The sequence below is a fragment of the Candoia aspera genome, chromosome 4 (genome assembly GCF_035149785.1).
Source record: "Candoia aspera isolate rCanAsp1 chromosome 4, rCanAsp1.hap2, whole genome shotgun sequence".
Taxonomy (NCBI): Eukaryota; Metazoa; Chordata; class Lepidosauria; order Squamata; family Boidae; genus Candoia; species Candoia aspera.
Genome location: NC_086156.1, coordinates 115,626,366 through 115,640,623, shown reverse-complemented (window position 1 = coordinate 115,640,623; position 14,258 = coordinate 115,626,366). Strand labels below are relative to the sequence as shown.

The 14,258-nt window shown below is 50.0% G+C and overlaps 1 protein-coding gene across 7 annotated transcripts; it reads left to right on the top strand.

Annotated features, from left to right (window-relative positions):
• Positions 1-763: 763 nt before the first annotated feature.
• Positions 764-13,511, top strand: RBM23 (RNA binding motif protein 23). 7 transcript variants are annotated; one of them, XM_063301546.1, is made up of 17 exons: positions 765-926; positions 1,320-1,416; positions 5,007-5,135; positions 5,237-5,317; positions 6,414-6,461; positions 6,545-6,618; positions 6,722-6,772; positions 7,239-7,412; positions 8,001-8,054; positions 8,166-8,283; positions 8,585-8,737; positions 9,239-9,376; positions 9,483-9,548; positions 9,634-9,844; positions 11,351-11,452; positions 12,052-12,136; positions 12,684-13,511. In XM_063301546.1, exons 3-17 carry the CDS (start codon positions 5,100-5,102, stop codon positions 12,685-12,687), a joined length of 1,395 nt encoding a protein of 464 aa, XP_063157616.1. In that variant the 5' UTR covers positions 765-926; positions 1,320-1,416; positions 5,007-5,099; the 3' UTR covers positions 12,688-13,511. The 7 variants fall into 7 exon arrangements, with proteins under 7 accessions (XP_063157622.1, XP_063157616.1, XP_063157617.1 ...); XM_063301547.1 differs by having other exon boundaries at positions 765-930; XM_063301550.1 differs by having other exon boundaries at positions 765-998; positions 7,245-7,412.
• The last annotated feature ends 747 nt before the right edge of the window (positions 13,512-14,258 follow it).

Below are 14,258 nucleotides of genomic sequence, written 5' to 3'. Positions count from 1 at the left end.
GGCTCAGCGTCGGGGCAGCCTACGAAAACGCCGCAGCGGCGGAACAAAGGCCTGGCGGCGCTCTCGGCGCCTGGGAAGCCGCGCAGGGCGACGCCAGCGGACGAGCAGCTCGCCACGGCCGCAACCGGGAACTCGCGGCGATGGCCGGGCCGGGCCGCTGCTGCCGTGGCGACTGCGCAGCCCCTCCCCCGCTTTCCTTTGGTACAGGAGCTTCGTGGCCTCTGACCTGCCCGGAAAGCGGCTCCCCTACCAACTCGGCGGCCAATCAGGGCTTCGTTTGTACCGTGAAGGGATATCCAATCAGGGCAAACCTCGGAGGGGAGGGTGCTTTCTTGGGCTTTGCCAAACCGAGCTGGCGCTTCGTTCCGCCCTCCACACGGTAGCCCAATGATAGTCGCTGTACTGAATAAACTGGCTTTTGTCCGCTCATCCAGCCAATCAGCCGCCCTCACAGTTTTTCCGTCGGCTTGCCTAATTGGCTACTAGGAAGCCCCGCCCCTGGCTTGACAACCATTGGTTCTCCTACGTGCGGGGAAGTAAAATAAAATATATACTTTAATACGCCTTTCTGAGACCTTATCGAATCAGCGGGAACGTCACCGAAAGAAAGGCCGCCTCCCCGACGCAATCAGACCAATCGCCGCCCGGCTTCTCACCTCGGGCCCCACCCACTTCGACACGCTTCATCTTTCCCCTCACCCTTTAGCCAATCCGCAATGCCAGAGCTCCTGCGCATGCTCGCTGCGCCCCCTCGCGAGGAGAAGGAGACGGGAGGGGGAAGGTTCTGGAGGGAGCAGTGTCCGCCGCCATCTTAGAATCGCTGCTGCTCCTGCTGTTGCGCCCGCGTCTGAGGAGGGAGTGAAGGACTCGGAGCCCGGCAGAACGGAAAAGATTGCCGGGGTCTAACGGCCAAAGGGGAGGGGGAGGTGGGTGAGTGAGTTAGAGGAAGAAAAAGAAACCAAAACAGCCAGGCCTGAGGCGGTCAGAGCATTGAACGGGTAGTGGCGGTGACGTCACGCCCGCGGGCGGTGACGTCAAGCGGGAGGGGGTTTTAGAATTCCCACGAGTGTTCACAAAGGGGGGGGGAAGAGGAGCGGCTGCCGAGAGGGGCGTGGCCTTGAGGAGAGGGCGTGGCCTTGCCCCGGGGGTACCATCGGCCTGCCTTCCTGGAAGTGTGTTTTGGGGGAGTGGGCAGGTGGGGGGGCTCCTCGGCTGCAGGGCAGGTAGGGGACAAGATGGAGCCCTGGGGAACAGGCAGGGACGGGGAACGTGGCGCGGAGCGTGTCCATGTACATGTGGCGCTCCTTTTCTTCCCACAGGCGCTTGGGCTGCTGTATTCTGGACCTTCATTTCCTTAGTGGGGGCGAGTTAGGACTCAAGGGAGATCCAGGAAGCTCCGGGAGTGAGGAGAGAGAGGTATGTGCCGTTGTTGGGCCCGTCGGATGATAGGTGAGCCACGTCCACCTCGAGGGTGATGGTTGGGGAAAAACGGGGTAGGAACCTGCTGGATGGAGAGATGTTAAACGGGGTGCCTTGATGCTGAAAATCCAGCATGGCAGCCAGTTGTCTTCGCCTTTGCTCGGGGTCTCCCTTTGCAGATTTGCTTAAAATGGGTGGGTTTTTGCTGAATAAGGCTTTTTCCAGGTGACAGAGATCTGAAAACGGCAAAATTGTGCCAATCCTGGTGTGCTTACACCCAGAAAAGTGGTTTGGAGCTGCCATCTTTGCCTGGCCTGTGAACTTGTGGTTATGACATTCTTTTTGAGCTAGATGATGAGTGAAGTAGAGTTTTCGGTAAGCTTAGCGTGGGATAAGTAAAGAGTTAAAAGATAGCTTAGGCAGGAAAATGAAACTTGTTCGAACCGTGTTTGTCTCCTTTTAGAAATCTAGAATCCTGTGTTGCATTAGGAAAGGTTTGATTTGATGTTGAGAGATTATCTGGGTTTGAATGCATGTGTGACTTCCTCAAACAAAGCCTAGTAAACAAGGAAGTTGCATGGATATGTTGTAGTAATATGCCTTCCATGAACTGAGTGCAGTAGTGCAGATCCTTTAGGATACTGGTTATAAAGACGGTAAGCTTAGAGTGTATGTGTTATAATACTGGATCATAACATCTGTATTTTTTCAGATTTCAGAAGGGATTCTTAATCTGGCAGTAGAAGCAAATAGATCCTGGGGAAGGGAGGTAGGGATGATTGATGCAAGATGAAATGTTAGTAACAACTGGAGGTTTACAGGTTCCCATCCTTTCTTCAAAAGTGTGAATGTTGGGAATGTTTCAGATCTACTGGAGCTCAGGCTATTAACGCATTTTTGGAATGTACTTGCTTTTATTAATATATTCACATATCCTAAAATTTTCCAACTTGGAATTTTGCAAACTATAGAGCAGCCGTGACTGTTTGTGGCATGGAAATGGCTGGGAGAGAAGTTTCTTAGCGTTTTTGAGCCTTAAGTAAAAAGCCTGAATGTTATATCCTCTCTAGATAAAGTTTGATGCTACCTTGGCATTTCAAAGGGCCTCTTGTGTCAGTGGGGAGCCCTACTGTGGTCAAAGAGCTACAATTGGTTGATTTCAACAGTCTGCTTAGCATTTTTGTCAAGTCTTCCACATTTTACATGACTTAAACTAGGAAGAACCAATGGTGATCCTTTGTGTATATGAGCCTGCAAGTTAAAAGTTTTGTGTTCCCCGTGCCCTGCCCATTGCGAATTTTTCAAACCCATTTGTAGCGTTTGCTTCTTCAGTGCAATATGCAGTATGTATTTTCAGAGCTATCACTGTAAAAAATTTAGGGCATTATGAACAAAAACCAAGGAATGTCACTAGCTATATTTTCCAATATGGGTTCTCTTTGTTGCTAGATACTGTCAGGTTTTTTGCTTGAATGAATTGTTAGAAGGTGCAAAGAGGTTATTTGGTTGAATTTCCTACTTATATTCCAGTAAATTATCTGTTATTTTGGAATAAGTAGTAACTCGGTCCTTTCATAGGTAACACAGAGTGCAAAAAACATCATAGTGTGCAGTTGCTGATAACCTCTAGGGGAGACTTCCATAATGGGATAAAATTCAGAGATTAGGAAGAAGGATAAGCAGTCTTGAGATGTACTGGAATGGTTTTATTTTCTTTTAATGTGGAATATAAAGCGGTTGCCCTTTGAAATTCCAAATAAGCTTTTTAAAAACTCCTACATGCTTATAGGCAACTTGCAAATGATGGTAATTTCCTTTATTCAAGATAGCATTTGTTCTTAACTGTAGGGTTACTGTTATAGAAGCTTGGTTCTCTTCTGGGAGGCCTTAAGGCATTGATTCACTGTAGGAAAGAAAATTCAAGGAAGGAAAGGTGGCCTGACAGGGGAGAGAACCAGAGACACATTGCTTCTGGCAACTGAAGTTTAGCACTGCAACTGTTGAAAATGTTATGCGAAAGATGCAGAAATAAAGACATCTACTGATTCCTTCTGAGTACGACAGTTTGGGGATTTCCTATTCTCTCTTGGACTTGGTTTAGGAAGATGTTTGAAATGCCCTGTTCTAATCTCAGCATCAATTACTGTTCTAATCTGCAGATACTTATAGTACCAATTAGATTTCTCATGCTGAGCTACTGAAAAGCCAGCTGTTGCTGAACTAGTCAGTGAGAGGGTAGAGTAAGTTTAGAAAAGGACCAGAACTGCTGTGAAATCTTTGTGGAAGTAGAACGGAGGACAGTGCTCCCCCTTTTGGGTTGGTGAAATCAGTGGGCCTCTCTCAGTGATGAGCGTGCAGCCAATAATGCTTATAACTAGGAGTGGGCCAAACTCACCAGTTGGAGAATTCTAGAATGTTCTGTTCTGCCCCCAGAATGGCAAAGTCCAGAAGGGGAGTGTTCCATTCCCACAGTGTTTCTCAACCGTGGCAACTTTAGGATGTGTGGACTTCAACTCCCAGAATTCTGCATACTGGCTGGGGGATTCTGGGAGTTGAAGTCCACATATCCTAAAGGTGCTAAGATTGAGAAATAACTGCATTCCCAAATCATCAAGGTTTGCGCATCTCTCCTCAGGGTCCAAAGGTCTGTAAAAGTAACTGCATGTTTGAATAAAGCTATGGAAGATTAAAGTGTTATTGCAGGATGTATCTTTATTTATTTATTTATTATTCAAATTTTGTTGCCGCCCATCTCCCCCAAAAGAGGGACTCTGGGCGGTTGTAGGGTTTTTCACATATAAAGCTGGGGTTTCTTTTTCTTTTTTGAGCTTTTATTATTTAAAAAAATAAAAAAAATGTTTATTTTTTGAATAAACATTTGACTTTTTAAAAATTTGTATAAATATACGTAACATATAAATAGATGGACACAGTTTCCAGAATTGAAAAGCCCTTTTAAAAACCAACTTTAGCAAAGGCATGGAAATATGGCTCTTAGGAAAAGCTGGGGTTTCTCAGCTGCTGATAGACAGTATACTTTTCTGTCTACCTCCTCCCTCAACCCCTTGGTCCAAACGTCTTCTAGGGCTTTCTTCTCCAGTCCATTGATTTAAAAACTGGAGCCGGATGCCTGTCTGGCTGTCTCCTTCCAAAACAAGTTAGGCTTGCAAAATACTTCCATCTTACAGTTATACCTTAACCCAGTGGAGAAACAGGGATGCGTTCCTTCTTGATTGTCTGAAGGGTTTTGGAATACAAGGTCTCTCGAGATGGGGCTGGATAAAGGCTTATCTGTGAGCAAAGTTTGCTCTGAAATAGTGGGGGGGGGGGAGGGAAGTGAGGGTAAGTTGTTGTTTCCTTGATGTGAAAAGCTGGTGAACAGTTTGAAAGCGGGCGGGGGGGGGGGGTTCGTTCCTTGCTAATACACATTCCGGAATCCCAGAGCATTCTTGGTTTCCAAACAGGTGGTTTTAGAGCACAATTCTGTTCTGGAGTCTAGAACATCTTGTATCCAGGCGACGTATATGGTCCGCACTCCTCTTCCATATTCCACTTCTCAAATCCATTCAAGCCTCCCTCTCTTCCAGGCTGTGACCAGATCCTTTGCCTGCTAGACTTGCTTCTCCACCAGCTGCTCCTGTGCCTTGGGGTGGTGGGGAGCCCACCCATTTGGGCCAGCCATGGATCCGGCGTTCCCCAATCCATCCCAGGACCCTGTGAGTATCAACCTCCTTTCCCTTCTCTTTGGGGAAGATGGCATTGCGGCGTTTCACCGGAGAGCTCTGTCTTCCTATTCTTCCTCTTTCCTCGTTCGTAGAACCAAGAAGACGGCATGGCCTCAGATGATTTTGATATAGTGATAGAAGCCATGTTGGAAGCCCCGTACAAGAAGGAGGAGGTGAGGAACGGGATCTTGAAATCAGAAGCACGTTTAACCTGTGGGAAAGTATTACCGTGCTGTATTTTGCCAAGAGTCCTGAGGTAATGGTAAAGGCAACGTAATTCAGGATAGTTTTGGAATATTGTGGGTTCCTTGATCCAGATCTTGAATCCCCTCAGCTTGTTACCTAAATTCACAGATATTCCTCTCATTCACCTTGAAACCTAAGCATTTTCCTTTTTTAGCAAAAGAGAAAGAAAGAAAAAAAGGTATAGGTACGCATATCATGCTGTTTGTATAAGATAAAATAAGATGGCTTTTTTTTTTTCTTTTGCTGAATTAAGCCTCAAATGGGTTTCTAGCTTATGCCTCCCAGACACCCCACCCCCAAACAGGCCAAAACTTTCTTGGAGGCTGGCCGGGGGTGGTGAGGCAGAGTATGGTGCTAAGGGAAAAAGAAAAAGGCCAACCCCCCGGGTTGTTATCACCATTTATTTGGAGGTCCATCTTACGTAAAATCAATCAATGCAAATATAAACCCACTGTGGCAAGGGAGGGGTTTATCCCTTTCTCAGTGTTTGCTGCTTGTGCTGCCCCCCCATGCCTTGCAACTGTGTAGTCCCGAGTCTATGTTGCGCACAGTGTTGTGTTTTAAAGATGATGATCACTCCAGCATCAAGGGGCTTTTCAGTCTGTGTTAGTGTGGTTCTAATCCCCGTTTATTGGACATGGTTTTGTTCAGTCTCTCCATTGTCTCCCTCAGTCTCAGTAACAAAAAGGTGAGAATATGGAGATATGATGTGGGCTGTTGTGCTCATCAGTCCTTTTTGTTCTAAAAGATTTGGACCAAGATTCTAAGGAACACGTTAAAAATGGAGGATGCCCTTTGGATGTTGGAGGCCGGGTTTCCACCCTCCTTATGGCAAATTATTTAGCCACCCTAAGCACACTCCTGGAATTCTCTCACGTGTCACTTTGCACTTGCTAGCTAACTAGAAACATGCTGCCGGCTGGTATCGTGTTTGTGCAAGTGGAGTAGGGAATTGTGTTTGCGTGCCTGCTGTGTCTTGGTGCCCCTTTCCCGCTGAGCTCTCTCTTCTTGCCTTTGCTCCAGGCCCAGCCAGGACCCTCAAAGCCGCCAGCTGATCCCCCCACAGCCCAGGTAATGTATGAAGTTGGGGGGGGAGGGGGTACGAGAGGGAGGTGGAGGGCTGCAGTCTCACCTCCTCCCGCCCTTTTTCTTAGCCATCTCAAGAGGAACAAGGAAAAGAAGCAAAGAAGGACAGCGTCCCCAGCAGCAGCAGCGGGGAAAGCAGCAGGTGAGCCATGAGGCTTGTTTGGTCCCCCTTCGCTTCCCTCCCTCCATCAGCATGCCTCTCATTGCTTGCTTCCTTCCTTCCTTCCTTCCTTCCTTCCTTGCAGCAAAAAGAAAAGGAGTCGGAGTCGTAGCAGGAGCCGTGACCACAGACACAGGTAGGGATGGCCCTGAGGAGAGCAGAAAGGAGGTGGGCAGGGCCTGGCTGGGGTGGCACATAAGCGGAGGGGATCCCCACTTAGAGCTGGCACAGGGCCTTTCAAAAGCGGGGGGGGGCTGTCATAGAGGGTGAGAACTCCAAGACAGACAGGGGGGTCAGTCTTGCGTTCTGGTTTTAAAAAAATTTAATTTTTTTTACCTTTGTTGCTGTGGCTGTTTTTTTTTTTTACAACACCCAATAAATCCAGCACTTAATAAATGGCCTGACTGTCCAAACAGTTAGCGGTCATTCCCTGGCTGGCTGTTGGTCAAAGGGTCATTCTGCTTTCCAGGGTTTCTGTTTCTTCGTTTTCTTCCTCTGGGCTGAATGGAGACTTGGTCCCCCAACGATCCCGTTGCAGGGAAAATGGCACAGGCAGCATTCCCCACCCCAGCCCACCCCCAACACAAAACCTTTCTCTCTAGCCGTAGTAAGGACCGAGACCGTCATCGCAGGCGCAGCCGCGATCGCCGCAGCCGTCACCGGAGCAGAAGTCGCCACCGAAGCCGCAGCCGGGATCGTAGGCGAGGCAGCCGGTCTCGCAGCAGAGAGCGCCGGCGGGAAGAGAGAGTGCGCTACCGCAGCCCGCCTCCCCCAGGGTAAGAGGTCTGGCAGCATTTGGAGGGTCGTGGGAAAGGGGCTCTCCAGCAGCCGAAAGAATGGCGACAAGGAAACCAGACCAGGAAGCGGAATTGAAGCAGGCCAAATTCTCGGATTTTTCTCATTCTCCAGTTCTTAGCTCAGCCTCTCGGCCTCCACCTTGGAAACCGTTTTGGAGGACGAATGCGTAAAACCTGCTAGTTTACTTACGGAACGTTTGCAGAATTGCCGAATACTCAGGTTTCCTCTTGGGACCGTGCCGTTATGGGGGTGGCTGGGAAGTTTCTAAAAGTAAATTCTCGAAACCGATGTCATTTGAGATACGACAGGCAGACTGGCCAGAAAACAGGCCTGTTTCACCTGGAGTTCCCCACCTGGCTGTCTGAGGCCGCTCCCAGTCGGAAGGATTTCCTTTTGGAAACTGCAGAACATGAAGGAGTTTTGTATGCCTCTGTTTTCTGAGGGCAGCCGTGGTAACCTCGTTATACAGTGACATCAGCAAGGAAACTCCCGCTGCGTGACCCTTGCTGTCACTGTGATGCCGCTGCTGAAGTTGCGATCTGGGCTTGTCTTCTGTTTCTCTGCAGACGACGGTTTGGACACAGCAAGAGTCCCTTGTACAGAGAGAAGAGCCCCCTCCGGTGAGTGTTCCAACTGGGGGGTGGCCGAGAGGACCCGGAAGCGTCTCTTCTCTCCTCCCTGGCATCTGTGCTCAGGGCCTGCGTCTGAGTCTCTTCAATTGCCTCCAACAGGGAGCCTCTCGGCAGCTTGAGCCCTGAGGAGCGTGATGCCCGCACAGTGTTCTGCATGCAGCTGGCTGCCCGCATCCGCCCCCGTGACCTTGAGGACTTCTTCTCTGCCGTTGGCAAGGTCGTATTCCCTTCCCTCCTCTCCGGCTTTGGGGAACACTTACTTTGCCCCCCAGCACGGGTGACTTCTGGCCCGTTCAGTGCTGAGTTCCCACCAGCCTAGCTAGCACAGCCAGCTAACACAATTAGCCGCCCAGAGTCCCTCTTTTGGCGGAGGTGGGCGGTAACAAAATTTGAGTAATGAAATAAATAAATAACTGGAGTTGCGGGTTCCCCAGTCTTGTCTTATCCTAGGCATGAAATATTCAGGACCCAGGGCTCTTCCCCTAACGTTCTCCTCAATTGTCACTTTCCTTGGGCAGGTGCGCGACGTGCGGATCATCTCTGACCGAAATTCCCGCCGCTCGAAGGGCATCGCTTACGTTGAGTTTTGTGAGATACAGTCGGTGCCGTTGGCCATTGGGCTGACGGGGCAACGCCTCCTAGGCGTACCAATTATCGTTCAGGCTTCCCAGGTTTGAAACTTTTTATTAAAGAGCCAAACTCTGCAGTCATCAAAGAAATTAGGAAGGGGGGCATATCTGCTGAGTAGCATGAGATTAACCAGGGGAATACGGGTTTGATTTTTGAGGTGCATATTAAAAAATACGGATGGGGTGGAAAATGGCAATTAGATTGTGCAGAGTCAGGAATCCTTAACTTCAAAGCCAAGGCTTTTTGAAACGCTCACTTCTGTGTGGGGGGAGGTGTATGCTGTTCATGCACGCACAAAATAGGAATTACAGCTTGAGAAAGGGGGCTGATGACTTGTGCAGAAATCACTTACGTAATTGGATTAGGAATGGATTGTAGGTGACTTGCCTTGATTTCTCAAATGTGCATTGCTCTGCAGTTGGGTGAAGCTCTTCTACTTCCATCACTGTTTTGGGCAAAGAGTTGGGATTGCTTCTTTAAAAACAAATGTGGGTTGTTTCTGGCTGTTTTTAAACACACCCCCCCCCCATCTGTGGCCTTAGGCGGAGAAGAACCGGCTGGCAGCCATGGCTAACAACCTTCAGAAAGGCAGCGGTGGCCCCATGCGGCTCTATGTTGGTTCTCTTCACTGCAACATCACCAAAGAGATGCTGCGTGGGATCTTTGAGCCCTTTGGCAAGGTGGGAGATGGGGCAGGGGAGGACAGAGGAGGGAGGGGTGGTCCTGGAGCTGAGGGGGTGGTTGCCTTGGTGCTCTGACTGGGGCCGCCTTCTCTCTTCTCTGCAGATTGACAGCATTGTGCTCATGCGCGACCAGGATACTGGGCAGTCCAAGGGCTACGGCTTCATCACCGTAAGTTGCGTGGGTGTTCTCCCCGCGGGGCAGGGAGAAGGTCAGCCTGTGCTACTCTTCTCTAAGATGCGTCCCCTTTGTCCAGTTTGCAGAAGCAGAATGCGCCCGACGTGCCCTGGAGCAGCTGAACGGTTTTGAGTTGGCTGGCCGGCCCATGCGGGTGGGACAAGTCACCGAACGGCTGGATGGCACCACTGACATCACTTTTCCCGATGGTGCTGAGGAGCCTGACCGGGCAGCCCTGAACTTGGGGACCACCGGCTCCCAGCTGCAGCTGATGGCTAAACTGGCAGAAGGTGAGGCTTCCTGGTGGAAATTTGGAAGAGGGGAATTGATTCTGTTACATTTGGGAAGGCCTGGTGGCAGTGGGGTGGTTCTTCCTGGGTGATGGAAGTACGTTGTTAGGAACAGGATTTGGAATGAAAAATCTCAAGGTCGGTGCTGAAGGGAATTACGAGCAGAAATTGCATGAAATTTTCTACCAGTTAGCCAAACAGGACAGTCTGTTGATCTGGTGTGAAAGGAATCACATGGAATGGGAGTCACTGCCAGAAAGGCTGTGTGGCCTATTTTGCCTTAGGGATGGAATCTGCCATAGGGCGGCTTTCCAAACCATCATTCTTGAAGGATCAAAGAGATGATGGCCCTGTGTACATGCCTGGCCATTGTAGACTTTGGTCTTTAAATCCTTCACGTGAGAGACTTGCTTTGTGATGAAGAGCCCCCTCCTCGATAGGCGGTACCTCTGTCTCTTTAAGCCAATTACAGCTGCTGCACCTGGTCTGTTGCAAAGGTGACCAAAGTCTGTATCCCTTTTGACAGGATCGACACTGACTTTTCTTTCTGAACGAATTTCCTTACTCCAGCTCTGTTCCTTACAAGGAGAGAAGCTAGTTGGGTCGAAGAGAATCTGTGGGGATTGAGGTGGTAGATAAATTGAATAAATAAATTTTATTGAACTTTATTTTATGCTAATTTATATTATTTTTAAATATAAAATATACATTAAGATATAGTTCATTAATATTAAATTTATATCTTAACATAGATATTTTATATTTAAAAATAATATAAATTAGCATAAAATAAAGATCAATAAAATTTAATATAAAGTAAATAAACATAAATTAAAGATGACTAGCTTAGATCCATCTTGGCCTTTCCCCATGTGCATTTGCCCAACAGGACTTCCTTCTTTAACAGAAGCCCATAGTTCTCTCTCTTGGCTAAGGAAGGTTGATCTTTAGACCGGCCAGTGCTCTGGTGTTGGGAAGATGCTGCAGAGGAAGCCCAGAGAAGGTGCAGTGAGAGATGGTGAAAGATGCCTTGGCTTAACCCCGCTGTTGGCTGCACAGCAGCTTCAGTTTTGAACCAGCTCAGTCCTATATAACGTGTTCTCTTTGAATATTGCAGTTGCTCTGGGAAAACTGCCGGACTGCTACGATTTGTGCTTGGTTTTGCATTGTTGAAGGCAAACGTTTGTTACCTGGAAGCACGGGGGGAAAAAAAGACAGGGCTTAGTCATCTATCTCATCTTTGCGGGGGGGCGTTTCTGGAGATGGGAGAGGGACGGGCATGACTGAAGAATGCTGACGAAGGCCTTCAGATTCGACCCAGCCTAAGGGCTCTGTAATTGCAATTGGCAAAATCGTGGGTGGGACACCAGCTCCTGTAAGTCACAGCTGGAACGCTCTCAGCTCTGGAAGATGCCAGGCTGGGAAGGTGGTCGTTTTAAAGGCTGCCAGCGGAGCAGCCTTGTCTCTCCATCCCCAAGCATCCTGCCCTGTGTTTTCCCCACGCAGCTGGCTCTGGGATTCCGCTCTCGACAACTGCAGCGGCTCAGGCGGCTTTGCAGCTCAACGGAGCGATTCCCCTGGGAGCCCTGAATCCAGCTGCCCTGACAGGTAAGGCAGAGTGGGTCCGGGCTGGGCCGAAAGGACCGGCTGGGAGCGGCCCTGATGGCAGCCGAGCGCATCGCTCCCTGATAATGGCCCCGGTGCAGCGTTTTTCAACCGTGGCAACTTTAAGATGTGTGGACTTCAACTGGCTGGGGAATTCTGGGGGTGAGAAACACTGCCCTGGTGGAGGAGAGAGCACTGTGTAACAGGAGAGCCGCTCACAGCTTCTCTCGTCTCCCAGTCATAGACCGTCCCCCAAGTCTTGTTTGGGTACAGATTGAAGAAATCCTCCAGCCTTCCTTTCTAAAAGCGTCCTGCTCTGAATCGGACGGCGGGCCAGTCAGCGCAGGGCCTCCGCTTTGACCCCCAGCTGTTCTTCGGGGGCCGCAGGTGGAGACAGTGGCCGAGCTGCCCTTTTGCACTGGAGGTGTGGTGGGTTGACCGTGGCGCCTCCCTCGTGGAAAGCCTGCCACCGCCAAACCAGTTCAACTGAGCGTTACTCCCGACCGCTGCTGGCCTTGCACCAAAGGGCACCCTTTAGCGTTTTTTTCTGCGGGAAGTTTCTTCCAAGGTGCTAACGCTTTTCTTCGTTCTTCCCCCCGTAGCTCTTAGCCCAGCACTGAACCTGGCTTCACAGACATTGGCCTCCCAGTGCTTCCAGCTTTCAGGCCTCTTCAGTCCCCAAACAATGTGAGTGGCTAAACAGCAAGGCCTGGGGTGGGGAAAAGACGGGTTCCCGACTTTATGCTCAAAATTTGACTTGCATACCTTTTATAACCTGACTAAGATCTGTAACTCGATCAGGTGGACTCTTACCTAACAGATACCTGAAAATTTAGGGCTCCTCCCCCCACTCCCCAGAGATCTCAGCCTGGCAGTTTCTTGGGCCCAAAAATATTCCTCATCCCTTAGATTTTATGTGAGTAGGTTCACATACCAGATTACTCGCCTTGCAGATTCTCTGGCACCCAGATGTGTTCTTCGACTGATAACTTCCCCTGGAGCTTTACTCAGTGTCATAAGCACTTTCATTGGCTTTCTGTCCTCTGCCATATTTCGAAAGTGGAGGGGCAGAGTGGAGGGGGTGGAAGAGAAGGAAGGGGGTGGGAAAGGCAGTGCCGCTCAGGCTGGGAATCGGGGGAACAGGAGGCCCCACTTTGGGGAGGAGTGGCTTATGCTCTGTGGAAGGTGGGATGAGGAGGAAGGTTCCTAATCTCCCTTTTCCTTGTTTCCGCAGGTAACGCAACCCAGTTCCCCCCCTCCCCGCCCTCCCTCTCCCACGGAGCCAGGAGGGGAATAATCATCTCCACACCATTACCGCCTCACCTGCCCCCGTCGGACACAAGGCTGGGGGATGGACTTTGAAGGAATACTCCCTCCCTGGGGGACCCTTCTTAACACGAACTCTGATTTTATTCTGATTTCCCTCCCACCAAGTGCTGGGGGGAGCCTGTATTCTCCCCCCCAGTTCTCGAATCATAATTGGAGGAGGTGCATTACCCCCCTCGAGGGAGCTTCACAGGGACTGGAGGGACCTCCCCCCCCCCCCATGAGGAATTGCAGCATCTCTTCGTTTTGCTTTCTGACTGAGCCCAGCGGGGCCGTCGGGCCAGGAAGAACCGTGGCCGTTCCTCTCTCCCACCCCCTGCTCTCGGATGGCGCCGTGAGGCTTTGCTGGAGGGCCTCAGGCAGTTGTCCCTGCAGATGGGGCCTGTATGCGCACACGTACATAGAAGGGAGGGGCGCAAACTGGCCTGTGGGTGGGAGGCCTGGTCCTGCGGGGGAACCCTCCTTGCCCACGAAGTGTTTTGTTCCCCGCCCCCCGTAAAGAGGCTGCATAGCGTGGGGGGTGTTGTCCTTTTCCTTTCCCTCATTTTTCTTGACTCTGCATCCTGTTCTTGGTGGTTCCCGTTTTCTGCTGCACCTTCCCTCGGAGTCCCTCAGACCACCTCTTCCCCCATTCCAGATTTTCAAAGGTGTACTTTGGTTTTCTTTTTATCTCTTTCGATTTCCTTTTTTTTTTTTCTTTTGCTTATAAATGAATAATAAAAGTCACCAAATGTAACCCAGCACATGGCCCGTTTTTCAGCGCCCTCCCCTGGGGGGGGGGCACAATAAGGATTGGAGAGAGTTTCTCCTGAAAAGAGATGGAAATCTTTAGGATGGGGCTAAAATATGGGGGGGGGGGATTTTTTTCAACAGCTAGAGTCCTAGTGAGAAGGGGAAGGAAGCTGTACTTCTTAATTTGGATCAGTATTTCCAAAACCTGTTCGGTAATGCATCCCTCTCTCTTTCCCTCCTCTTTCCCCACCCTCCAAAGTATGTATGATTTCAGGTACATTATGAGAAGAATGAACCTTTCGTCCATGTTTAAGCATTTCTCTGTAGGAGTGATTAAAAGGAGAATTCCTTCCTCCCCTCCCCCACAAAAAAAAAAAGACAAGGCCAGGGACGATGTATTAATAAAGCGGGGCACCCATTCTGTGGTGTGGGGTTTAACTTAGCTTCCCAAGCCTGGGGCCTTTAACCTAGCTTCATCCCTGTTGGCGCATCAGCTGCACTGGTGAGGCTGGCCTGGGTTCATCATCCCCACAACTTGCAGGCCACCCAGAGGAATCGGCAGATGTGCCCCTAAAAAAGGCTTCTGGCAGAAATGGTGGGCTGCTTACTGCTGCTTTCCTGGACCGAGCCTTTGTCTTTCCGCACAGAAGGCTCGCCCCAGAGGAAACGCTCTGTGTCCTCTGCGCTCCAACGCTCCATGCACTGAAACTGCGGTGGTAGATGTTCTTTCTGGTTCCGCCAGCCTGGGAGG